At 41.3% G+C, this 27,943-nt stretch overlaps 1 protein-coding gene across 12 annotated transcripts in view; it reads right to left on the bottom strand.

The window, feature by feature from the left end:
- The window catches only part of eif4g3a (eukaryotic translation initiation factor 4 gamma, 3a), a 77,623-nt gene that overhangs the window by 22,988 nt on the left and 26,692 nt on the right, over nucleotides 1–27,943 (bottom strand). For 5 of the 12 annotated variants that reach the window (XM_049586880.1, XM_049586886.1, XM_049586881.1 and 2 more), the window contains 12 exons: nucleotides 22,175–22,354; nucleotides 19,979–20,090; nucleotides 19,643–19,803; nucleotides 16,717–16,851; nucleotides 13,107–13,326; nucleotides 10,374–11,153; nucleotides 8,990–9,078; nucleotides 6,169–6,460; nucleotides 5,839–5,963; nucleotides 2,807–2,926; nucleotides 1,982–2,140; nucleotides 1,489–1,686 (listed from right to left, as the gene is read on the bottom strand). In XM_049586880.1, coding sequence (XP_049442837.1) covers nucleotides 1,489–1,686; nucleotides 1,982–2,140; nucleotides 2,807–2,926; nucleotides 5,839–5,963; nucleotides 6,169–6,460; nucleotides 8,990–9,078; nucleotides 10,374–11,153; nucleotides 13,107–13,326; nucleotides 16,717–16,851; nucleotides 19,643–19,803; nucleotides 19,979–20,090; nucleotides 22,175–22,354 — 2,571 coding nt within the window. Of the gene's footprint in view, nucleotides 1–1,488; nucleotides 1,687–1,981; nucleotides 2,141–2,806; nucleotides 2,927–5,838; nucleotides 5,964–6,168; nucleotides 6,461–8,989; nucleotides 9,079–10,373; nucleotides 11,154–13,106; nucleotides 13,327–16,716; nucleotides 16,852–19,642; nucleotides 19,804–19,978; nucleotides 20,091–22,174; nucleotides 22,355–26,047; nucleotides 26,069–27,943 lie in introns of all 12 variants that reach the window. The other 7 variants (XM_049586882.1, XM_049586850.1, XM_049586859.1 and 4 more) reach the window with 3 other exon arrangements.

Raw genomic sequence — 27,943 nt, 5'->3', positions numbered from 1 at the left:
GTGGGTGCAACACATCGTACGGTTTCTTCTCTCGAGTCATCAAAAAGTGATAATGTTCACACTACATCATCACATTATATCGAACTGAGTCGTACTGCACGGCATTATGTTGCACGGAAGCAGAGATGAATTTAAATCCATTGATCTGTTTGCAGCTGAAACATTTAGTGAGTTGTTGACTGAACATTGGGATGCAAATTGGTTTTGTTTCATTTGGGACGCACACACTTAAAGTAAACTGCACCGTCTGTGGAATTCACTAAAGTTTATTTGTTGTACTAGAATCCCCCGTGAACGAACCACAGTTTGAGGTAATATTATTTATTCATAAAGTCAAAATAATGACCGGCTTAATTGTGGAAGAGAAAAGCGGACATAATCAAAAATAAATAAATGATTGACTCAAAAAATAAATCAGTGTGTTATTAAATGCGCCAAAAATAATATTAAAAAAATAAATGAAGGAATAATTATTTGATAAAAAGTGACATAAATTGGTATTTCTTAATTTGCCTCTTTATTTTCTTACTTTTGTACTAACTCTCCAAATTATTTAATTTTCTATTAAATTTTGACTTTAATTTGTTTATAATCATTTTTAAGATACGCATTTTTTCATTTATTTATCCCTTTTTTAATTAATGAATTTAATTTATTTTTTATTTTATTTATATTTAATTTATTAATGTGTATATATTTTTTAATTTCTGTGCCTGTATGTATTTGTGTGGTTTTTTTAATGTGTATCTTATTCACTTTATCTCATTGCCTTTTATCTATATTTTCTCATTTTATTAATGTAAAGCACGGGGTACACTTGCTATATGAACTGTGCTTTATAAATAAAGTTTTTATTATTACTATTATTATTTCCCCTCTGCAATTTTCCCCCTATTTATTTCTACAAAAAAAAAAAAAAATTCTGTGTATGTGACATGTATTAATTTATGTCACATGTTATCAATTAATTCATTTATTTTCCTAATGATTTTTGGTTAATTTGATGGAAAATTAATTAATGAGCCATTTATGCTGCGTTCACATGGAATCAGGCAGACGGTAAACAAGAGGCTGAAACACCTGAGCAGCACGGGAAAACCAAACAAACAGGCAGGACAGTAAAATAAAACGCACATGAAGAATGGAATAAAATACATTCAATTATAATTATCTTGTGTTTATAATTTTTCACATAATCAATATAATTTTTTTTAATTATAATTTTTCTAGTCACGTCCAGCAATTGTCTGATCGCCCATGTTTTCGCCTGGTGTGTAGGAGCGACGTAACATTCGGTTGTAATGTCCGTCGCGGAGGATAGCACAAAGTTTGAATGGAAATACTGTCTCCTTACCGTTATTCTCTGTAAGTCCCTCTTAATTTTACTGTCCTGCTCTCGTCTACTAAATGCTGTCTACCTTCTCCATGATTCCATGTGAACACAGCAATTTCTATTTAATTTTGGCAGCTTGTGGTCTCCACACTTACCGTGGCAAGGCAGCGACACATGTTTCCATAGGCCACGGAGAAGCTGGGCTCGTCGATGGCCTTCTCAAATACCAGGTCGATGACGCCTTTGAGCCTCTCTTCTGTGTCGATGGTCAGGTCCGCCACCTGCTTCATCAGCTGGTTGAACTTCTGAGGCGTCAGCTTGTTCAGGATGCTGCGTACCTTCTTGAAAAGCTCCTGAGGGGAATCAGTCATGATAAAAAACACCAATCAATCATTTTATATGAAGATTATTGTGTAAAGTTGTTTCAGTCTGTAGTAATGCGACTCAACTCTCTTTTCTTTTTCCATTTTTGCCCCCAGAATTAAACCAAACAGCTGATTCTGTAATAAGTTTTAATAAGTCAAAGCTCTTCAACCAAGTAGATTTTATGTTTAACAAATATTGAAAACAGCTGACGTCTGCAAAGACCCTCTTCTGTGTTTTGTTTCTGCGTTCGTGTTACATGCATGTGTGTATATTCAGCCCTACCTGTGTGTTTTGCGCCTCAGGATCATCTGCAGCAACGTCGGCCCTCTTCATGCCAGGTTTCCAGGCGTTCTCGGATTTTTTTAGCTGAACGTCATCATTAACCGACACGTTCATGATGATCTTCCTGGGTGGAGGCCGACGTGTCCCGATGTTCATAAGCTGTAAATGCAGACAAAGAGAACACCAGGTCATTATTTCTCGTCGCAACAAGTTGATGAACTGAAACATGATTTGTCTTTTAACCAGTCACAATAACACAACGTCTGTCAACATAACATGAAACCAAGCATCGTGACTTCAAAAGGTAGCTGACAGTGCCTTGTGCGGACAACAATCCTCTGCCAAAAAGAGTCTCCTCATTATCTTGTGAAATATAAAATCTGCTCTACTTGAACTGGCCCTGCATCGTCCAGAAGACCAGATATTCTTTAACGTGCTGAAGCACTCGAGCAGGTTTATTCTAATCAGACAAATCTTGACTCTCACGCTGGTGAAACAGTGTTTGGAGTGATATAATGGAGGTTTTCTGTGTTGAATCAGCCACTAGACATTAATGAATGTCGGCTGAAACCAACTGGAGCTGAAATTGTATCCCATTATCCGCCAACTATCAGGGAAAAGTTTGAAAGATGTGTCGTATCTGTTTCATTCTTTCCTCCACTTAAAATCAGCAAAGTTATCTATTAAACATGAGGACAAACTGTGGAGAGAGGAGACGGAAAGCAGGAATTGGCGCGTGTGCATGTGACTTTATGAATGACTGTGTCAGCTTCTGTGTGTGTGTGTGTGTGTGTTTGTGTGTGTGTGTGTGTGTTTGTGACTCACCGCTGCGCCTCGTCCTCCGGTCATCTGCCTGCCAAAATCGGCAAAGGCAGGTGTGAAATCAGGTCCTCTTGAAATCACCCTGGAGTCCACCACTCGAGATGGCAACTTGTTTTGGTTCATCTGTGTGACACATAACATACACAATACATCATCACACACAGACACACAAACACACACAAGCATATAATGAGCTGAACAGCAGGGGGAGCAGTGATCCCCTAATAATAGTGGTAACAGGGTGAAGGGAGTCAGCCTGGTGTGTGTGTGTGTGTGTGTGTGTGTGTGTGTGTGTGTGTGTGTGTGTGTATGTGTGTGCATGTCTAACCCTGTGGTCCCTTAAAGGTGACCTGTTGTAAATGACAGAGATTCTACATTGGCACTTTTTAATTTTATGTATTGTAACTGCACCGGTGATAAATTGTGCTCGACAGGATCAGCGGACCGTTCAGTGAGAAAAGTCAGAACCAGATGTGGAGGGGAAGGAGGGGAGGAAGGAACGCAGGACAGAGAGAGGGAGAGCGAAAGAGAGAGATAGTTGTGGGGGAGGAGAGAAGAACAAATCCAGCTCTTTGTCTTTCAGCTGTCCTTGACTTCCTCTCCACTCTTTCCCAGCGAGATTTCACTTTCTCCCTCAGAGAAAATGAGACTTTGGGATCGTACATCGCCGGGCTGCTTGTTCTTTTTGGAAAACTGGAGGGGGGGAGGGGCTGGTGCTCTTAACACTGCCAAGTGTGACATAATAGCAATGTGATTTTAATCAAAACAGCATTTTCAGCAGGGCCATATGTTCCACCCATACGTACGTGTGTGTGGATCAGAGGAAAGAACCGAACTCTGTGTGCTGTAGCTTTGATTCAGAGCACATATTTTAACAAAATAACGTCTCAAATGCTGCCTGTTGCTTTCAGCTAATGGAGAGGGACTTTTATGAAGAGCTTTATTCAACTAGGGCTTCAACTAATGACTGTTTTCATTATTGATTAATATAATCTATCATTTAACAGCTTAATGGCTTAGTCTTTAAAACCTCACAAAATTATGAATCATTTCCCAGAGCCTGAGGTGAGATTTTCCAAACTGCTTGTTTTGTCCGACTAACAAACAAACCTGACGACTTTTAATTTGCATTGTTATGAACAGAAGAAAAGCAAAAAATCTTTACACCAGAAGCCAAAACCACAGAATGTTTGTTCTGTAATTGACTAATTGATAATCGCATTGCGCCTGACATCATGGCCATAACGGTAAAAAGACTACATTTAGATAAAGACCTCCTGAAGAAGATGGACTGTACAGATACACATCTGTGTTTTCTATTTTGTGTTCTTATTTGTGTGTATGTATCTTTGTGCATGGGTTTGTGCTATTTGTGGATGTTCTCTCTAGGCTGCTGCCAGTCCAATTAGATTTGGCTGTTCAACACAAATATTCAACCATTTATTCCTTTTTTTCCATAATGAGTTTTAGACTTGGGCAGGATGTTCAGGGTCACAGCAACATTAAGGAATTATAGTAAACAAGCTAAGTTAGTTCTCTGAGCTACTGCGTACTAACTGCGCAAACGACGATTTTGTGAAGACACCAGACATTAAATAAAAGTTAGACTGTCTGAAATGAAGCTGTTGTGAGCTGTAAATTAACCACTTCTACGTTATCTCGTAGCCTGACTCCCAAGCAGCTGCTTCCGTCTCACTCACACCAACCCTGGGTCTGGGTCTGCAGCTGCCTGTACAGGAGAGCAGCTTAAAAGGGAGTAGCTCTCACTCTACAGCTAAATCTGGGAACTGAAATGTCCCCAGAAGTTGTATCATATTAAGCCCAGTTCAGACCAAAGATCTGCAACGAGACTAAACCGTTACAGAACGTTGCAGAGAAAAGTTGCAGCGGTGTGCACTGGCCGGTCTGAGCTCGACTCAAGCCACTCAAGCGACTGGTTTTAGAACATGAGACACGTCACCTGTTTCTACAGCCAATCAACTTGTAGCAGGTAGCTGCCTGTGTGTGTGCAGCTGCCTGTTCAGGAAAGCAACTTGACAGTGGGGAGCACTCACTCTGCAGCTAAATTTTGGGAATGAAGCTAAGCCGATACGTTTCAATTCTAGTCAATGTGTGTGCTTCCACCGGCTGCAGCTGTGCTGTGTTCCGTCTCAGCTGCGGCGCTCCGGAGCCCTCCACAACAGATACGCAGGACTTCTGTTTTTGCCAGATGCTGGAGCACAATGCAGCAATTCCGCACAGAGCAGATCGTGCGGGGCAGGAAGTTGTGCACAGAAACAAAATAAAATACACAGTGTTCACGGCAGATCATATTTCCCTGCACTAGACCTTGAAAACGTCATAATGGGCGGAGGCAGGCCTGAAGTCAACAGGTCAGAGGTTTTCAGACGTCATTTCACCCCGTTGACACCATGGGGACGAGGCGATGTTAATCATGGAGGTGCACCAAGATGTCTTCCTACTACTCCTCTGGTTTTGTGGTTCTGTTTATAGAAACTACATCTTGTTAGATCACACAATTATGCGTGAATTCGCGAGATCTCATAGGTCCTCGTGACTCCCGCTGTCCGGTGGAGCTGCAGCGCATCCAGCGGAATTCTGGCGTATGAATCCCAGTCGACTAAGGAATCTCTGACTGATGTTTCAAATCAAATCTTTGACTTTCAGGAGGCAGCCCTAGTACTTTCATTTTTCCTATTTAAATTTAAAAAACAATTCTAATACAATATATTACATTTCTAATTCTACTGTAATGTCCCTAACGAATAAAAAAACAAGCCAACATTTTGTTTTAAATGTTACATGTTTGTTATCAAGCAGTTTCTGGTGTTCACAAAGAGCTGATCAAGACATGGAAGGGATGGAAAATTTACTGGTGGCTTCTCATTTTTAAAGCTACATTAAGACAAGGACCTCCTGAAGGAAACAGACTGCACAGATAACTTTTAGACAAACAACATTTGGCACTCAGATGATAAATTAATCTGGGGTTAAAGTATTTTTGCTGGGTTATCTGCAACAACTGGCCTACTCACCTTGTCAAGCACCACATCACTGATGGGTGGGAGACCCTCAGGCTTCTGTATGCAGGCGGGCATGAACTGGAAGCCCAACAGGAAGTCCCTGTCATACTGACGCTTCCCACTGGGATCAGCCAGGTCTGGACCACCAAGCAGAGTTTGAGAGGAAAGGAAAGAGGAAAAGAGCGAATAAATATAAAACTAACACTGGAAATACTTAGAAACTTTATAAACTGGGAGCTTCTAAAGGCAGAATTATTGCAGCTATCAATAAAACTGCTGCATTTTTAGATAAAAGTTTTGCCCATAGTGGCTTTAAGCATTTGCCCAAAGGGCCCATCTCACCTTCCATGTCCTGTGTGGCCCCTGTCGAGTTCTCCTTGTCTCCGGGCGTGGCTCCACTATCGCTGCTCTCCGTCTCTGAAGTGTGACCCGCCCCGTTCCTCATGGGCTCCATCTCTGCCTCACCGTTCTCCTCAGGAGCGACAGGCTTTCCATCAGCCTCGGGGCTGCTGGCGGGCGCCGGGGCAGGTGAGGTGGAGGTGAATACTGACGTTAGGGGCACCGGGCTGCTGCTCAGAGGAGCTGACTGCAGGGCCTGGTCTGCAGTAGGCTGATCTGCTGGCCTGGGCTCGTCCTGAGTGGAGGCAAGGTTCAGTTTTTAGATTCCCATTTATTGTCCGGTAAGAATTATGTCATGCTTAATTATCACTTAGCAGGGTAATAAATTCCTAACAGCTTTAATGGCTACTGTCGTCTCGTCGGGCACTTTGACACAAAATATTACGTGACAGTGAATCACATTTAAAAACTAGTGGCATCACCATTTCTCCACATTACATTGTCTATAATTATCAGTTACAGAGCTGTAATGAGGTCATCTGCAGGCAGGGTGAAATGATTGGACACGTAAAGACAGGGTAAAAATGCAGGAGTGAAGTATGAGGGATGAATAAATAAAAACAGAGTGAGGGGCAGGGGATGAATGAGAGACGATGAAATGCAGAGAGGGCAGGATGGGTCAGGTACAAGCAATATATATAAAGGCAAAAATAGGAGCACAATTGGCTTGTTGCACTCAGCAGTACCACTGGTGACAAAGACTGGACGTGTCTATGCTTGTGGGATTTTCCATCTGTCATATCTGAAATATTCAGCCCCTTCAGGATGTTGTGATGGCAACAATTAACGCCAATTAAACCAATCCCTGTGAGTTCTGTGCAATAGCCAATCGTAACAGCCAACTGCATACACTCACGTTCTTGTGGTTGAGAAGATGCCGGCATGTGCGACACAAACGTCTCAAATTTACCAAGAAAAAATACTGTGCGAGGCAATTCCCTGATGTTCTGCATGAAAGCGAGGGTAAACTGTTTTGCCCTGTGTTTGAGCAAAATGACATCAACTGACAAAGACTTTTTATCTGCGAAACACAGCCCCAATAATGGCTGAAACACAATGTCGATAAAATAATTAGAATTAAATATGCATGGTTAGTGGTACCAGTAGTGTAGTATAAATCACAGACACAGAGCAGTGTGGTTTTATTCTCACTGAAACAAGTTGCCTTCAATTCTTAACTCTTAGGGCTGCTGTAAAACTGCGCCTTTTTAGGGCAACAAAAACATTTATCTTGGGTGGGTCGGTACAATGGACAACCAAAAAAGGACGGCAGAGGAGATACCCGCACACCAATACAACTGGGCTGAACAGCCACCAAAAAAAAGTTCACAGGCTGAGATCAATGCAAAAAAGGTCAGTTTATTTGGAACATCAGTGCACAAAAAGAAAGGCACTCAAAGTGCAAAAAAAAAAAAAAAAAATTATGAAAAACAGCTGCAAACGTTTCAGTCCTTAACTATCATCAGTGCTCTGAAACATTTGTCATTGCTGTTAATCACTTTTTATTATTTTTTGCACTTTGAGCACTTTTCTTTTTGTGCATGGATGTTCCTAATAAATTGACATTTGAACCTTTTTTGTGGCTGTCAAGCCCAGTTGTATTGGTGTGCGGGCATCTCCTCTGCTGTCCCCTCAATTTTTAATAAATTAAACATATATCAAAAATCAGCAACTATCTTTTTTTTTTTAATTTTCACTTGATCCTGCAATTGAATTGCAAAAAAACACCTAAAAGCATGGCAACATGCATTGCAATTTTTTTAGAAAAGGATTGCATTTTAGGCTGCAACGAATCCCCCAAAAAAGCCTGTAAAATCCTGGAGGGACTGAATATTTATCTGTATATGCAACACAATTTATGCACAGCAAAAAATACTTTATGTTCTATGTTAAATGCTCTGTACTATCCTGACCAGGACACTCTTGTAAGTGATTTTCAATCTCAGTGAGACACTTTACATCTTTTATCCTCAAAAATAAATAGCAGCTTCCAGTGGGGGCGCTGAAGTTGGTCTCCAAGTGAAACAACTGAGGTAATACTCTGAGTCCAGTGTTGAGCCAGCTTCATCAAACAGCCAAAATTTGTTCATTATAAAGTAAAATTGTGAGACATATTAACTTTTTAGACACACTGAGTCTGAATTCAGAAGATAGAGTGAAATAAACATCTTTATGCTCCAAGATGATTAAATGTGGGCGGCAATGTTTATCTTCTGTGATTTGTGTGTTTCTGTACAGACTAACATTTCTCCTTCGCTCATCGTGTTTGTTCATTATAGCCTAAAAGAAGCCATTTAAAAGTCTGTGACACCAGTTTATGTGCTGGTGTGAAAACTCTCCCACAGCGACAGGCCTGGAACAAAACAATAAAGGAGAGGAAACGAGAGCGGGAAAGAGCTGATTTTACATACAGTGGGCTGGCTGAGCAATGAAGATGATGGATAACTCCTCGCTGTCGCTCTCGAACGATAACAACACCCCAAAGTCATTTATGCCTGCTTCCCCCACCACACATGTGGAAACATTTTCCACTTGAACTATTGCCCACATTGTGCCTTTCCTTTTCTCTCTCGCCCGCTCTGTCCCGACCCTCAGATTCTTCGAAGGCATTTTAAAAAAAGTGAAACATTTCACAAAATCGTTGAAAAGGAGGTAAATTATTTGAGGGGGAAAATTTGTTTACTTTAAGATCATTTAAACTCCACTAATGTATAGCACTTTGAATACGTGCCACAGTTTGATCTGTTTGGGCCTCTTTTCTTACCTCATCCTCCTTTTGAGGTGCTTCTCCAGCAGAGATCCCTTCATTTGGTTTCCTCCAGGTCTTTGGTATAGCAGAAGCAGTCTGATTTACTGCAGGGAAATACAAAATGCAGGAACATGCAATCAACCACAGCCAGTCATCAAATAAGGGGAAATTTGTGTTTGAATGCAATTATATGCAACAGAAACATCTTTTGGCCTGTTAAAATCTGTCAAAATCTGTTCAAGTCCACATTTAAATAATTGAAGCCAGAAAATGACATAAAATGCTGTAAATTACGTGAATATACTTAACTATGATGTCTACATAGTCCTACAATGTTAAACCCAACCCATCTCTGGCCAAACTAAAGCAATCAGTATATGCAAATACTTTTTGACAGAGCAGGAAAAAAGGGTAAACTGAAAAAAGTACGTTTCCCATGACCATGAAGTCATATTTTAAGGCGATACAATTTTTAATTTTTGGGCTATTTTGCTTCCATAACATGTCTTCTTTCAGACTAGTGGAAAGAAAACATCCAAAAACACATTTAGTTGTTTATTTAGTCCAGATTTCTGTTCTGGAAATGTACGCCAAACAGCATGTATCTAATTAGATCATAGCTAATTTGCATTTTTAAACATATAATTTCAGAAAACCTGTAATGCAAAAAATAACTGTCTTAATGCAAGTAATCAATTAGGGAAGTTTCATGGCGGTATCTATATGGTTAGAATTTTACCCTATTTACCTCTAAGAGATTTCCAGGACATCTAAACAGCATAAAGACACACCGCTCACCCTCGACTCCTTCCATTTAAAAGTCCACTCTAACGTACATGCGATTCCTGTTTCTTAAGTAAAGATTTTAAAGGGCGAGAAGAAGTGGCATTTCTCATGTTTTTGACCAACAGGTGAAAGGGTTATGACATCGCTCTCTCATTATGTAAAGAGCTTGACCACATTAGCTAAATGCTGAATCTGACACTGAGTGGAGAAGAAAACTGCCTCAATAAAGTTGAACACTCTTTAAGTCAATATGGACACCTCCATTTTGTCCCACTTTCATTATATAGTGCAGAGACCTGTTTGTCTGGTGTTGCTCTGCAGCAGACTCTATTTAACTACTCACTGTGACACGCATGTGACCAGAGTGCGTTCAGTCACTCACAACTTAGTGGAGCACTTATACAAAACAAACAATTGTTGTCCAATGAAAAACTCCCACTGTTCAGCCTGTATGTGCTTCTGTACATGTCTCAAAATTTCCAGGTTTAACTGAAAGCATGACAACTAACCTAAAGGCCATTAGAGTCATAAGTGTCATTAAGTCTTTGATACAGAACCAAATGATCAAGGCAACAACACATTTCACAGTAGCTGAGGTGCACCAGATACCGACCTGTAGTGGGACTCTTCCTGGTGAGTGCTTGATGCTGGGACTCTGTTTTGCTCTCAGTAATGCCTCCATGTGCCTCTGTCCCGACTCTGGTGACGAGGTCTTTAGTGTCTAAGGACTTGCTCGGCTCGTCAGCCTCTGTTGTGGCCTGCACTAGAGGCGGAAGGCCAAGGGGGAGCAGAACTGGCAAAGCCGGGGCGGGGCTTGAGGTCAGGGTCACTGGCACCACAGCCACAGGTGCCATAGGGGCGAGTGCAGCAGCAACGGGCAACTCTGGCCTCACGTCAGAGGGCAAAGTTTCAGAGGACGAGACCTCTCTGTAAGCAGGAGCAGAGGCCTGGGGCTGGAGTGCAGCTGAAGACAGAGGAGAAGGCTCATGAACCGGGGTGTCCAGCTCAGTCCCAGAGTCCGCAAGGCCGTTCAAAGCCTTGGGAGCTGGTGCCGGAGAAGCAGCCAGAGTCCGTGGGGCGTCTGAGAGGGGCTTGTCTGTGTTGGGAGTCTGGGGCGGGGCCAAAGAGGGCTTATGCTCCCCGGCTGAAGAGGAGGGAGGAGAAGCTGAAGCAGTGGATTCCCTGGCTGAGGGACGTTCACTGTTGTTGGCCACTGAAAATGGAAGAGTGACGGGGGCGGTCATCGAGGCGGGGAAGGGAAGCTCAGGTTCGACAGTAGAAGAGGGCTCAGTCACAGGAGCTTTGGCCTCAAGTCTCTCTACGGGGGCTTCAGGCTGCACAAGCCCAGGCGAGGAAGACTTCTGGACTACTGGCTCCAGTTTTGGCGTATCATCTGGGGGAAGATGAGTTCAGATAAACACATATTAAATCATCATGTACTGTAACACATTCTTTAAATACTGTAGGTAATAACGGTGCTCTGATCGGGATTTTTGGGGCCAACCACCAATTGCTGAAAGCCATAACGGCCAACACCGATCACGTGGTCTATTTAAAGCCTTCTATTTATCATATAGCTCGCTAGGAGAAAATCAAATATCACGATATTTTTACCTAGATATCAATCAAGATTTTTGATAAGTAATCATCAGTAATTGGATATAATGACTAGGTAATGACTAATATTAGAACAGCTACGACAGCCTGTTAAGTTCAGAAAAATGACATCACTTACTGTAATGTAGTCTTTAAAACCAGGAAAGGACAACACGTATGACATGATATCCAAAATCTAAGACTATATCTGGCATCATATCATGACGTCCATATAAAATCGATACATTGCCAGGCCTATGTGTAGCATTCTTAATTCATTTAACTATTCCTAGAAGAATTGTACATTAAAGGAAACTTCAGTGTTTTTAAACTTGGACCTTATTTCCCCATGTTTCTGTGTCTTTGTGACTGATGGAGACAATTTTTGAAAATTATTGGTCCAGTTTTAAAGGAGAGAACACTGCGGCCCAAACAGGCTGCAGTATAACCAGTTGGTGCATTTAAGCATGATTAATTTACGTCCATTAAAGGTGCTTGTTTTAGCTACTGACAGGCTCAGATTGTTGTTAGAAGTATCTGACAACAAGGACTGTACAGAGAAATGACATTTTTTTTTTTTTTAGGGCTGTACCTGACTCAGAATTATGTCTGTCAAATCAGATTTGGCTGTTCAATACGGATATTCAACTATTCCATCCTTTGTTTCCATATAGAGTTTGAGAGTTTAAACAGAGATCAGCAGGACGTTCAGTGTGACAGCGACATTCACAAAATATAGTTAACAAGCTAACTACACTAACAACGGGTCAAAATGCTTAACATTGTTTTGGTGCCACTAGATATCAAACAAAAGCCAAAGACTGTGTTATATTCAGCTGCTGTGACCACTTACACGCAGAAGACAGAAAATAACTGCCTTTTGTGAAGAAGATGATAGCTGCCTGTACCAGAGAGCAGCATGAAAGTGAGGAGCACTCACTCTGCAGCTAAACCTAGGGATCAAAATGTCCCCAGAAGTACACTGTACACTGACAAGACAAGACCACTCAACTTGATGGAATCTCAGACAACTGAGCAGTCTCTGACTCATGATCAGAATCTGAGACTTTCAGGGGGAAGCTGTAGTTCTTCCCTTAAGTTACTGAACTTTACCTTTCCTTGCTTACCTATTATTCATTACTTAGGTCTCATTACTGCAAACTGTGTATGTTATTCATTTCTGTGCAAAAACCAACAGAGAAATGGGGGAAAATGCTAAGATTTAACATTAAATTGACGCATGACGCAACAGCTCCAGGCTCAATAAACCAGACAGACAAAATTTTTCCAAGGGTCGTAGTTTAAGCTGCAGTCTGCAGCTCACTAATAAACTTCTACACAAACACAGAGCTGGTTCAAAAACTTATGTGAAGAAATGCTGGTTAATATGTTCCAGCTAATTACTGGAAAACCAGGGAGCCCTGCTGACACGACACTTTGCTTTGTGAGTGAAATGAAAGTGAAAGAATTTGATGTGCAGCGTGTTCTGGGAAAAACAAAACAAAACATACGAGAGTTGGAGAGAGGAGAGTTACTGAGGCTGCTGCTGCACAAGTGGGACGATAAAAAAAAAAAAAGTGACATTGCCTGACATAGGAGGCAATGACACAGCAGACAGACACCTTTTTGTTGAGGGTCGAGGTTATATTTTCACAATTTTAAAATAAAAATCTGGTTATAACAGCTCTGGTTAGACTTGTTAGGAGTTGTGGATATATTTAAAAGAACAAGGGGGGATGCTGGTGCAGACCTGGCCCTGGTTTGGTGTCTGAGGCCCCAGTGGTCGCTGGCTGCTGTAGCTGTTGGGGCTGCGGTGGCTGTGGGGGCTCCAGCGTGTAGCCTCCAGGATGGGCCTGCTGTGGCTGAGGAGGCTGCGACTGCTGCTGCTGCTGCTGCTGCTGCTGTTGCTGTGGCTGTTGCTGTTGCTGCGGCGGCTGCTGCTCTGGAGTCTGGCTGCTGCTCAGCTGCTGCTGCGATTTGAGGTAGAAAATGTGAGGATAATGAGGGTGCGGCCATAAAAACTAGCAACACAGAAAACCAGAGAGACAGGCACAGAGATGTAGGCAAGCACGCACATAAACAAATAAACAAACAAGCCCAAATGCAGAATTAAGCAAGAAAATAAGGAGTCCGATGGGGTGTGGTTAGATTGAGAGAACGGCAATGGAGGACAAGACAGAAAATGGAGATCAATGTGGGAGGAATGGCAGGAGGAGGGGATCGGCTCAGAACAATGCAGAGGAAAAGGACAGAGGAAAAGATACAGAGAGAAATAAATCAAAAGGGGCACAAAGAGACAGAGAAAGAGAGGAAAGACTGTTAACATCCACAGAAGGACACAGGGAGGAAGAAATCACAATGTCCTTCTTCAGAATCCAGGAAAGCTGTTTTATTTGGGCTTCATTTATTAAAATGAATACTTTAACATGCCAGTGACGTTAGCTCAATGTTTTTCTGACCCAGAACCCTGCTGGTTTTCATGCTACACATAATTAGGGGCTGCTATGCAAATTCTTAAAAGAGCAGGATGGACAGATAAGAGGATCTGAGTGGATTCTGTAGAAGGAGCGGGAGAATACACAGTACATGTGCAATCTACTGTAAAAGATAGTGAGTGGAAATAGAAACAGTGATAGAGAAGACGCAAGTGTAAGATTAAAACAGCTGTTAACAAGATTACAGTGAATTCATTTGGAGAAAAATATTGTGTGAAGTCGTTTTAATGAGTCACGGCTCCACCTGCATGTCTGAACACAAGTTGTATGTGATATAAGGCTCCACGATACATTGTTTAAGCATTAGCATTGTGATGTGTGCATGTATAACAGTCACATCGCAGGACGTGCAGTGTCAAGTAAGGGAAATTAACTCAAACACGTCATGCTACAACTTTTTTGCTGCTTGATACAAAAGAAAACTCTCAGTTCCCATTTTCCGTGACTAATGATACCAGCCAAGCATTTCCCTTTAATACAGGTTACGTGTGTATGTGGCATAGTCTGATGACGTTTGTCATGAGATGTAAGACTCTCCTGCGTGTGTGTGTGTGTGTGTGTGTGTGTGTGTGTGTGTGTGTGTGTGTGTGTAAATAAGCACCATAACCGGGCTGGTGTTATATCTAAATGTGGTCCCCCATTGAATGGTGCATTCCTCCTGTTAATTCGTAGCGTTTCCCTCGGTGGTTAGGGCTAGGGTTAACAGTTGGGATCAGGTTTATGTGAGGGAAAACATGTAATGACAGAGAAAATGTCTTTGACATAACACCAGCAAGTGCTTTTCTAAAGCATTAATAGTCAGCACAGTATCTAGTTAAGCTCAGGTTCCAGTATAGCAACTGTAAAAAGGGCTGTGTTTGTGTTTGCTGCACAGAAGAAATAAAGCACCTGTTTAATGCAATGCTATCACAATGTCTTGTGACCCTTCCTCACCACAGAGTTGTTGGACTGTAAAAGCCAGTGACCAGCTACTAGCCAGTACCTTGACAATTTCAGAGACTCCTTTTGGGATTGTTGAGGCCTGAACGCCTGATTTCATGGCAGCTTTTCAAAATACTGCGATGCATGTTGCAATGTTTTAAGGCGTTGTTTTTGTCACGGACTTGTAGCCTATTATTATGAGCATTCAGTGTCTCCCACACAACTTGAATATATTTGTGTTGGTGGGGGACTGGGGGTATTAACAGCTGATTGGCTGCAATGCCTTTCGACGCAGCGCTGTAGGATCGTCCTCCAGCTGCTCTCCTCCTGCTCTCTCTGCCTGGTTAGGACAAGCTAACAGAGCAAAACTCAACGTTACTCATTATATTTAGTTGCTTAGAAAGAAGTCTTGCAGCAGCGGATGACATCTGTCACCAAACTGATAATCTCCCACCGACACTGAAACAGCGAGATGGCTCATGTCATTAAACCAATTACGAAGAATTGGGTAACATTCGCCTTTGATGCTAACGTTAGCCCTGTCACTGTGCGTGTTTGACTCTGTCACTGGCACAGAGCTCTGGTCCTGCAGCAGCAGTCTCGTGTTAAACACAGAGCGAACCAACACACCACACACAGCTCTACAATTAAATAGGATTTTACCCGTTTTACAAAGCCAAATATGTGGTGGTTGTACAAAATTGCAAGGTCTCGCAGAATTCACGGGGATTGGCTGAATTTATGTTAATTGTTGCGACAACAACATCCTAATGGAGTTAGCGTACAATTACTGTTCCGAACTGTGAGGCTGGAAAGGCGTTAATCTATGAGAGAAGTTTGTCTGATAGACAGTGGTTCCCAACTAGTGGGTCGCAGGTCCACTCTGATTGTCAAGTTTGTAAAAACATACTTTATGTTACTTTAAGTGTGATGAATTTCTGGCACATAGCTTTTATTTTGACGTGCTGTTTCCTGCTGAGGAGTGAATGACTAATGGACGACTACTTGACAGAGACAGCAAAGCAGCTTGACGACATGGCCACACACATATATAATGCTGAATATATTAAACTGTGTTGACCTTGAAGTAATGACTGAGGAGAAATATGGACCCTGCGGCTGGACCAGTTGGGAACCACTGTGATAAACAACCAAAGCATTTCCGCTAGTAGCCGACCACAAGTTGTAAATGAGCAAGGAACAGGAGGGGAGCAAAGTAAGGGAGCCCCCTTATTTTAGGGTCAGCAACATTAATTATTAATATGACATGTTGGATCACTGACTTAAGCCTGGATTGATAGAAGAGTATTATATGAACGTAAAGGTGTCATGGCAACTCATCCAGTGAATTTAACAACCTAATTTCCCCCTCTTCAGGGTAAAAGGTCATTTCTCAGCATCAACATTATTTCCAAAAAGCTACTTAAGTCATCTGGTGAAAATTCCTGTGTATTTTCATATCTTGATATCTATCACTATGTCAGTTTTTTTCCAGTATCATGCAGCCCTGTTCTGGCATGAATAAAATGACTCTTTTTCATTGTTATTCTTTAGACCTTGTGACATGAATAGTCCCAGGACTATATGACTGGAAAAACCCAAGACTGCTTGTGTAGCTGAAAACATGGACGCTCTACCACATGTGTAAGGTTAATAACAAAAATGCTTTTTTGATGCTGTGAAGTCCTGAGGCATGTTCTGGACAGAAAGCCCTCATGAATTACTTATAAGAGGACAAGATGGCCGAATAAATTACCAAAGACACAGAGGCCGCGTCCTGTCCGTGGCACACATGGCGAGGAGCAGACAATATTAGAGCGCGGAGCTTACGCTGCAACATGAGACGTCTCTCCTCTCCTCAGCCTAAGCTCCGCTCTATAATCAGCTGCTCTTAATGCCACCACAACTGTAACTACTGTAGGTGAGTGTGTCAGAGAGGCTTACCTGTGGGGGTGTAGGGGTAGAGGAGGGGCGGCCGACAGGAGGCGTTGAATTCCTGCTCCCTGAACCCCCTGCCATGATCTCCTCTGTGATATCCCTGCCACCCTGATTGGGGTCACGGATACGGATCTGGGAGGACAATGGCACAAAAAAACAGACCTCACTAAAGCGCACCGGTCTCAGAGCAACCCTCAGTGATAATTCATTCATGTATTGTTTTCATCAGCAGCGTTATGTGGGTCTAAATTAAGAAAAGATAGTCAGTACACAAAATGTCACATCCTTTTACACCAAGAGGGGAAACAAAGCATTTCACCATGCTGAAGAGTTGTGCGGCTTCATTAAAGTCAAATAAACTTAAAAATCTAGAGTTAAAGGGTTTTTTCCAACCTGGGTTCTTTTTCCTATGTTTTTGTGTCTAAAAGACTAATGGGGAAAACGGTCACATCGTCAATCTACGTCCACTTTAAGGGCTTGTTTTTCCACTGACAGGCTCAGATTATTATCTTAAGTGTCTGACAGCTTATGCAAAGGATCCCTACAGAGATAAACTTTTTCGTTATGAAGAGCAATATCCTTTTTGTTTAACCAGTAACAGCCCCAAAATCACCATCACCAAACCCACCAGAGTCCATTTAAATAAACACTAATTTTAATATAGTAAAACATTTCATTTTAAAGTCGAAAGAAACTTAATATAAATCACAGAAACCATCTTGGTTTGTCTTTCCACTGTTCCAACAATCACTAACTCTGATTTGGTTGACTATAAAACCTTAATTCACCCAGTTAGATGTTAAAATATGGTGGCTCTGTGCACGCTAAAATTACTGTTAATTTACATTGGGTCTGGTGGGTTTGGTGATGGCGATTTCAGGGCTGTTTCTGGTAAACCAATAAGGATCTAGTGCTTTATCCAAACAGTTGTTTAGCCACTGGTAAGAAAGTTGTGAGCCATCAAGGACCTGCAATTCTTGAGGTTACAAAATCTTGCTTAATAACGCTAATGGCACTGAGTAACATTAATGCTGCTATACTGTCTCAAAACATGCATGGAATTCACTAAAATGTGTTAGTCTATTACATCATAGCATTTACAGCTGTAGGATACTGATTTTATTGTAAGTATAATTAATCGTACCTATTGTAAATGTAATAGTATGTCTTATGTAAGTTTAAAAACCGAGCTTTCCCAGCAGTTTCAGACTGGGAGAAAGGACTACTTTCCACGCCGACTCTGCCCTCACCACGCCCCCTAACTACAACTAGACACTGACTGTATCGATAAAACATATTTTGTGATAGAGAGGAGTTTCCTGAAGTGAGCATCATACTGCAAATGATATTACAAGCAAAATGAAAGCACCACATCAAGCTGCAAATGAAGTGTCAGCGCAGAGGTCTCCCAACTACTGTATTTTTCAGTCGTGCATTTTTGCTTAATTTTTTAGTACTTCTGCTTTTACGAAACGTTTGAGTCATGTTCCGTCTTCTCTCATGAATGTTATATTCACATGCCAAATTCAATTTAGTCTGGAGTATAATGTCAGTCTTAAATTTTTGTGCTAAGGGGAAAAAATGACTCTCAAATCAAGTATCTCACCAGAGATCACAGTGACAGCAGATTACAATATCTCCACCATTTCTAATTGAACACAAACAGAATACTTCTAGATACACTCACAGGGTCTGTACATTTTATCAAGCAATAACAACGAGCCTGTTTACACCTGGTATGAACGCTTCCTGGGGGATCCCATCACATGCTAATAGTACTACACAAGTACTAAGGGCAAACCATCACCAAGACGCACCGTTATCCGATCACTCAAACCACTTTCTGACATTTTCTAAGACGCATTTGACCACATGTCTTTTGTAGTGTTAGCACAAATGTGTCCTGATGTGTCCCCAGCAAGAACTAGTACATCATAAAATCAGGATGTGGTGGTTGTTTTGGTGACAGCGTGCTAAGGCTTAATAACATGCCCATTTTACGAGGAGCTGGTCGTGACCATCCAGTGTTTTGCTCTAAGGGAGGAGGCGTGTTGAATTCTGTAGACACAGGACATACAGCTGTACTGACACAACCGCTTGTGGATATTCTAACTGTGCACCAGGCCCGCTGACCTTCTAGCATAAGGGACATATATAGTAACGAAATCTAAACAAGAGCGGTCAGCTGGAGACGCATGATAGATAAAGGTGTGGACGGCGACGTGTCTTGTCTGTCCAGCTGCGTTCAGATCACTGAATCACACGTTAATACAATGTGTAAACAGGCTCATAATGACATGTACATCTTTTCAAATGTTATCTTCATTGACTTTAGTAGAAGATTTGAAATTATACTCTGATAGTGGCAGCCTGTTATTTCACAAGCTCAATATAGCCTCCTTGTAAGTTACAGAAACAAGACAGATTGTACATAAGTGAAGTCACAGCGAGATGTCAAAGTCTTGAAATGATGTGTCATATTTTTATTAGTAGAAAATAGATCTTGTGCAAGATTCAAAAACATCTGAAGGCTGTAAATGATCAAGTGTATTCTCCATGTCTTTCAGGGCTGTGTGAAAATATGTGTGAATGATTATATTCATTATATACTCATTCAGGTAGCTTACATTCTTACCTTTCTATCAAATTTGCAAAATAATTTCACATTTAATGCTTATTTCCAAAAAGGGGAAACAGAATCTGTAACTGGAATAACTTAATTTGCTGATGAAGATTAGACTGTATGATCAGATCAAAAGCTCTAGAACTACAACCAAATGGGCGCTGAGGTGAGACTGTTTTATCAACAAAATTTTAAATATTATTTTTCAGGGTTCTGTGAAAGCAAAAGATTCCAAATTTGGAAAACATTTGGAAAAAGGCTACAATTTCTGGAGGAGAATCGAGACAAAGGAACTACTAAGATACTCACTGTTTTCTTCTCACGCTTGGCTGGTGGAGGTTGCTGTGGTGTAGGCACTATGATGGGGGGTGAGGGGGGATACACAGTCTGTCCTGGGTAGTAGGGTGGACCAGCTGTGGGGACGGGAGCCGGAACAGAGGGTGAGACAGGCGGATGGTACCTGAGGGGATCTGAATGCATTTGACAGAAAAAGAGAAAAACAAAAGAGAACAAAATAGATATCAGCACAACATCACTGTGGGGCACATAGGGCCAGCAGGTTGTGTGTATTTGTGGTGAATTCAGATTGTAAATGTGATACAAGAGCAGTGCTTGATGTGTGTCTGTGTTGGATTAATGACTCACGATATGGGGCAGGGTACTCCCCTGGCCCTGGACCAGGATAGAAGGTGCCAGACCCTGGAGGCTGTACTGAATACTGCTGAGGAGGTCCCACGTAGGGTGTACTGTGGCGATACTGCGAGTAAAGAGGAAAGTGAGAGACGGCTTAACACATTATCACATACTGCAGCAACTTCATTTTAAAAACTGCACAATGAAGTCTTTTGTTGAACCTTCAGATTTCAGTCACCTCTTTTAAATTTTGCCTCAACTAGCATTATAAACAGTTTTATCTAACCAGCACCAGCTGCAATCAGCGAGTATTTTCTGTAATCATTCGGCACAAAAACAAAATAACTGCAGGTGATCTACGGGAGCAAATGTGAAATGTGTTTCTGATGTGCAGACATAAAGCGATAACTGAGGTACAGACAGGTGTGGAGCCACTGTTAAGGGACAGTTCAACCCAAAAGCAAAAACAACCTGCTTACCTGTAGTGCTATTTATCAGTCTAGATTGTTTTGGTGTGAGTTGCTAGGTGTTGGACATATCTGCTGAAGAGGTGTCTGCCTTCTTCTGAATATAATGGAACTAGATGGCACTCAGCTTGTGCGCCAAAATAATACATTTAAAAAACTTAACAGCAAAGTCTCTGTCACAACAGGAGATGCCATGGATGTCAATGCAATTTGAAGAGTGTTTTATATTTCAATATTGACACATCTGTATGCATTTAGTTCTTTTTAAACAAACCTTTGTTCTATAGACACATCTAATAATCGTTTTGTGACTCTGCCTGAAACTTAATAAATTAATCTTGATCGCCATCATGTCCCTTTAGTCTTCCTCCGTCTAGGTGGACATCATTGACCCAACATTTAGAAATCTATTCATGTATAGATGTCTGGATCACAATACCTGGTGATTCAATCAAATATGTAAATGTGATTGAATCACCAGGTATCGTTAGTCTAAATGTTCTCTATAAATAACCAACCTGTTAAAAGCCACCTCTTTGATCGAGGCTGATGTTTACTTGGAGACCATCTGATGCTGCTTTACTGTATGCCTGTACTGCAGCAGCCTCCCACTCACGCTAACATTAGCTATCCATTTGTAGCAACTGTCACCAGCATTATTTAGCGATTTATCACACTGACAGTTTCTTTCCCCCAAAAGGTGGTGCTGCCCTTGGCCATGACGTGATGCCTTCATGGTCTATGTTTACCACATGATACTAGTGATGTGTTAATGGTCACATTACCAATGGTAACATTAGACATGTTTTGGGAATTTTAGGAATGTAAACTAAAGCCTAAACAATGTGTATTCAAAACTTTTCCAAAGCACTCTTAATTTCAAACCATTTCCCAGCCTGGAAAACAGATAATTTCAGTTTATCTAATTTTATAACTTTTCCAGGAATTTCATGACCGTAGGAACCTGAACCAGGTCATGATTTGTGGTAAGAGACACTGCGGTGAGTTTTTCAAGTATATATATTTTTTTTTGGCACTTTGCGCACCAAAAGCAGAGTTCCATCTACTTTCATTATACTGGCCATAAGTCTAACATCTCTATGGCTGATAACTCCATCACTTTGCAACTCACACCAAAACAATCTAGGTAAACAGCACTAAGGGTAAGAGGAAAAATACATTCGTTATTATTAATTAGCAGGTGAACTGTCCCTTTAAAATGATTGAAAAAGTGACATCTTGGGAAATCTGCCGATGCTTTATACTTTGTTCTTTTCTACTGATGCTTCCTGTTTGCACTGTCCCTTTGCTGCTGTGATATTGCAAATGTCCCCACTGTGGGACAAATAAAGGATTATCTTATCTTAAGTTGACCAGCAAAGTTGCAGCTTCATATTAATCAACAGACATTAGAGTGCTACCAATCTTCTCATCTAACTCTCAAAAAAAGAAATAAGTGCATTTCCCAAAATGTTGAACTACAGCTTTAAATAGTTAAATCTAACCAGTGCCAGCTGCAGCCAAAGAACATTTTCTCAGTGTTCATTCACACAAGAAAAATGATCACAACTGCTGAATATTTTCTTAAAGTTGAATCTGAATGTTCAGAATCTGTGTTTGTTATAATAAATCAAAATAAGAAAAATGTTTCTAGATATCTTATGTGCAGACCTAACTATAGTTGGAACTGAGGTACAGCCCAAATGTCATGTAAAGACTCATTTCAGTGCATCTGTGTCACCTGTGGGATGTAGTACTGTGCAGCCTGTGGGGAGGGGAAAGGCATGGGTGCCATGGTCATCATGATTGGTTGGTTAGTGGGGTAGACAGCCGCCGTGGGAGTCTGTGAGCCAGGCCGTATGGAGGGTGTGTTCGTAGGGATGTTGGGCCTCGCAGTCTGCATCTGAGTCCTCTGGAAAAACTGCAGGCAACATGTGAGAGAGACACAGAGAAACAATAAAACACATCAAGTACCATCCCAGAGAGAGCAGTCTCATCTCCACAAGCTGCCATGCTTCATCTAAAATAGTACAGTAATAAGCACGGTTCGACGTCTCCACCATTTGGCCTACACATTTCTCTCAGTGAGACAGTCCTGGTTTTTATCAACAGCTTTAAAAAAAGACAAAGAAAAAAAGAGGCCCAGCACCACGACTCTCTATGAACTCTCTTTCAGACTGAGGAATGAAAGGCAGACATGCACTTTTATACTCCTATTTGATGCCTCTATAATCAGCCCCTAATCACCTACATGAATTAATTCATTAAATATCTCTAAAGTTTGGATTTTATATCGTAACTGACAACCAACATTACCAATCAGATTAATGACATCTGCAAAGTTGGGAGCACCACTCTCTGTTTAGACACTTTGGTCCTAAATAGTTCCTCTTACAATCATCTAATCAGCTAAACAGAAGCCTTAAAAGCACAGTTTATTCATACTGAGATAAAAATTTAGCTAAAGGAAGCCAGAGTACATAACTGTAATCAGTGCACTGCAGAGTGAACCGGCTTAATTCCTCTAGACGTTCACAAAACGCCCTGTGTTCATCATGACGTTTTTTTTAATGTTTGGTGATGAAGGTGGGAGGAGGGAGACAGACGTACAAATGACTGAAGTGTTGGATTGTTTATGTTTGGAAAAGTTTTACTAACTGAACAGAGTCTGGCTGCAGAACTTCTGTTTTGCCATCAAGGGTCCTTTATGATATCTTGACCCAATTATTTTCTTTCTTTTAATCCTGTGTCTCAGTGTTAACTCATCATTTATCTCATTATTTGCCAAATATCTGTAAACAAAAATCTGTATCAGAGTCTTTTCTCTTTCCGTAAAACCAGGTAAAACGGTTTAAATATTTGATGACTCATCCTTCGCTCATTTGCAAAAGGTTATCCAATCAAATGAGACTTGGGGCGACTAGCTAGCCACACCAATCATATTAAACCAGGCTTCACAATTTGTGGGTTGTCGTAGCTAAGAAGGCAATATGGAGAAAGAAAAGTTTTGGGATTTGTTTTCATTTCCAAAATAATGCAGCTGAGTTCTAACGCTGCGTTCACATGACATCGGGCAGATGGTGGATGGCGGACAGAAAACATCTTCTGGGAGGCACAGGAGGAACAAATAGTCTGTCCGAGTACAGTGCCCCAAGGAATGAGTCCTTAACCCAGAAATGAGTTAGTGAGTTAACACTCCCGGTTCCCACGTCTTGGCGACAATGGGTTTTTTGTCATGCCCGGAATAATGTCTGGTTAATACTAGCTTAAGAGACTTTCGTGTTTTGTTCTTCAGTGTTACATATGTCAGGAAATAACCCACTTGTAAATTTTGAAGCTTTTATTAGTTTTAAAAAAATGCAGTTGCTAACAAGTGGCTTTAAAGCAAGGGGATTTACAGCCTCGTTGTGGCGGGGATGTTAAGTCATGCGACCGTGGTGTAGTTGGTTTATGACCTAACCTTAGTTTTTTACTTGCGGTGATTGCATTGAGGCTTCAAAAATCATGGAAGTGGTGCTCACGTGTGAAGCTTATCTTACTGTCTTACTGAACAAAACGATTAAGTATCATAAACTCATGTTTGCCACACAATTTATTTTCTGCAATAATCCAAAATCCAACCGAAAAAATCCCACAGGCGTTTTTTAATGAGTGAACCAGGAGCACTCTGTGGTCAGACGGACAAACGAAACATGCATGATGACATGTTGCTATGGTCATGCCATAATGTTTACAAAGAAAGGAAAAATATCCTTCATAAAATTATTTGTGTTTATAATTTTATGTAATTTTTCCAGTGACTGTCCTGATCAACATTTGTTTTCACCTTATGTGATGGAGCTACGCATCATCCAGGTCTAAATTTCATTGCAGAGGACAGCAATAAGCTAAAATACTTGTTGCGAATCATTTCCTTTTACTTACGTTTGTTACAAATATACCTGAATGGAGATAAAGTAAAACAATTTAAAGGTCTAGCGTGAAGGATTTAGTGGCATCTAGTGGTGAGGCTGCAGAGTGCAACCAATTGAAACTCCTCTCATGCCCCAAGTATGTAGGACAATTACGGTGACCAATGTGAAAACAAGAATGGCCCTATCTAGAGCCAGTGTTTGGTTTGTCTGTTCTGGGCTACTGTAGAACCAACATGGCGGACTCCATAAAAGAGGACAGGTGCCGTATGTAGATATAAACAGCTGATTTTAAGGTAATAAAAAACAGGATTCTCAGTTTCAGGTGATTATAAATATTAGATTACATGCCCTAAAGCCTACACACTGGGCCTTTGAAGTTTCTCCCCGGGATATCCCACAACCATACACACACACACTGGTGGTTTAGTGTTTTGGGGTCACTGGGTTCTTAAATGTCTGTCTTCCTATAGCTGGATAAGAAACAAAGGACTTTGGAACATTTTTTCAAAGCCAAGCAGTCCAGAGCTTACTGGCAGAGACAAGCCTGATTACTGTTTCCTGAGGAAAACTTAAAGACGAATAGCCAAAGTGTAAATTTCATTGGTTCTTGTTTTTAATATTTTCCTATTTTTAAACTCTCTTTGGCCAGTCTGTCTGCACTGTGCACAAGCTGCACCAGACTTCACAGCTGTAGAAAATAACTCTTAGACAGCTGAATGGCTTCAAATACCTCTTTTTGTGCCTGAGCAGCTTGGCTAACCTTGCAGTTGTACTAAATGTATGACACACAGCATGGCTCTCTTCATCAGGTGGCAATATGGCCCTATGGCACAGAAAACTATCCTCGTAGTGACTGCGGCTACAATGACTTCTGTACATGTCACATCAGTTAAAGATTTAATATTGGATGGGCTTTTGTGTTTGGATGGGTCTGAAGAAAGACCACTACCAACAGCTGTGACTGACTTCCAAACAACGGGGGCTCATGCTGGGAATACCCGACCACAGTCACATTGTGCTCCAGTGAAGGAGAGCAGAATAAACAATGCTGTAAAACCGTCTAAAAATACACAGGAGGGAAATCACCTTTAACATAATAAATCAGGTTCGATGGCTTTATTGTAAATAGCCCTGTGGAAATCTGGGAAAGGACCAGGAAACTGTTCATTAGCAGCTACCCGAAGACAGTCTCAGTAAAATCGCTAGCAAAGCAAGAAATATGAGTCGACAGACAAAACAACTTTTCAACACTGTCAACAAAAAAAGTGCTTTGCAAGGCTTAAAGCAATCACTGAAACAATAAGTGTGCTCTCTAGCAACGCCGAGACCAAAACGTCCAATGGGCATCTGCAAAGTAATATCAAACATGACATATTTCCAACAGGTTTCTCATGGATATAAAAGGAAATACACTATAAAAGGACACACACGTATCTTAGGGAGCAATATACACAGTCTCTTTCATTCCGCATGCTGTTTGTTAAATTGTGCAAGCTAATCAAAAATGAGTAATGAATAGAACAAAAACTACAAAATGGGGATAAAATGGAGCTCTCTACTGAGCATACACTGTGGTGAAGATGAGGGGGTGCACATGGGTTAAAAGTTGGGGGGGGGGGGGGGGGGGATGGGATCATTTGAGGATGATCCTCATCATGCCATGCAGGTCTGCAGAGAGACTTAACAGAGGTTAATGTTACCTGGATGGGCCTGAATCCTCCCTTGAGTATTGAAAGCAGGAAAGAGAGAAAAGCCAATGGGAGACTGTACTGGTGAGACTCAATACAAAAACAAGCAGGCAATCATTCACCCACACACATCAAGGCAGGGAAGTGCCCAATTATTTCCATCTACCTGACACAGTAACTGGTCCTGAGCTGCTTTGATTGGCAAAAAAAACCTTGTACAATAGAAAAGACCCTTGGTTTACCACTGAGTGGGCAGTAAAGTGAAAAAAAAAAAAGCTTAAAAGTCACAGGGAAAATGTCACGTCAGCGTTTGACTTGTGTGCCACCCTGACATAACATGCACGGCTGCACAGATATGCACAAAAGCCTCTCTCACCCAAACACACACTTAACTTCTAAGGGGTATTTCCTTTCTCAAACAGTGCGGCCTGAGTCTGTGTGCCAGTCTCCTGCAGTCTACTTTGCCAATTTGGCGGTTTCAGCCCCCGACGGACCTGGCTGTCACCTGCGACAGTGACTTGGCAACTTGGAGTGATGTTGAGGGCTGCACCAGGGGCGGGTTGCAGACACCCTTCTATCCAATGGAGCTGAAAGGTGTCACTTTACTGCCCTGGTGTTCCGGCTGCCTCAATAAATCTTGGTTTTTGGTGAAAACCTTTAGTGTCCTTGGGAGATGTGGGCCGATGATTTCACTTTATTGCAGAAAAGGTTATTCAGTAACACGCTGAACTCTGAAGCTCTGACCCTGACTTGAACCATTTCACCTTGTTGGAACATGTCTTCAAATACTGTCAGAATAAAGGATTGTTTTGAAGTAGCCAGAGTTTGATGCCAAATTTACTATTCCTTAAGATGGAATACCGACAAGAATGTACAGAATGTTGAGGTCCAGTGTTTACTGGGTTAGTGTACAGGGAACCGAGCCAAAAAAAAAAAAAAATCTTTTCAATGCCAAAAATAACCGAAAAAAATCCATTCCATTGTTTACCCTATATTCATTCCGCAGCGGTGCACCACAGTGAGCCCATGAACGAGGCAAATGTCTGTGGTTAGTTCACATGTCTGTTATAACAGCAGGACAGTCAAGTGTCTGTTACCTAAACTGCTTAAATCAATTTGCCAGTTAGAAACCGTTTTGGTGGTAAACGTCACGCTAATGTGCTGACGGATTCTGTGTTTTTGTGTTTTTAGCCGAGTTAAAACTAGAGAATATTAAGTTAAAATCAGATTAGTGATGCTGTTATGACCTCACTGTTAATGAAAACTTAACTCCTGGTATTTGCTCCTGGTGTTCTTCACCACTGTTTTGGAAGATGGAAAGAACCGAGGTAACAGATAAACCAGCTTTAAGTGACAGATGTTCTTTTTATAAATAAGTGTTGTGCAGTGATCTAATTTATGCCAGCGTGAGAAATGGTTCATGTGGATTTCAAAAAGTATAATTGGTGTTAAATTTGAAAACAACTTGACAAGCAAGGAGGTGGCAAGCTACTGCCACAACCTCTATGTTCATCTTTTTACTTTTCTTTTAATGGGAGTGCCACATATTTACACTGCTACAAATGCCAGCTTGATGAGACGCTGACCATATATTACCATCTTCAACTTTGGGTAAAATGCTGCAGTTGCTCGTCTCTGTCATTTTTATACCCAGTGCTCCAGTCAAAGTGGAGGTAGGGTAAGACAAATACCACAAAGACCAAACATCACATCACTCAACAACAATAATAGGGGAGAAATTAATACTGAACCCACACAGACTTATGGGTCCATCCTCTCTCCCTACGTGCTTCAGCCTTCTCTTCACCTAAAACTGCTGACAGTTTTGCTCCCGCAGATATTCTGTATCTGTATCATAAAAAAACGCTACACCCCCTAGTGCAACTCACTGTCTTTTTGTGTTCTGCA

The sequence above is a fragment of the Epinephelus fuscoguttatus genome, linkage group LG1 (genome assembly GCF_011397635.1).
Source record: "Epinephelus fuscoguttatus linkage group LG1, E.fuscoguttatus.final_Chr_v1".
Taxonomy (NCBI): domain Eukaryota; kingdom Metazoa; phylum Chordata; class Actinopteri; order Perciformes; family Serranidae; genus Epinephelus; species Epinephelus fuscoguttatus.
This window is presented reverse-complemented; position numbering and strand designations above follow the sequence as displayed.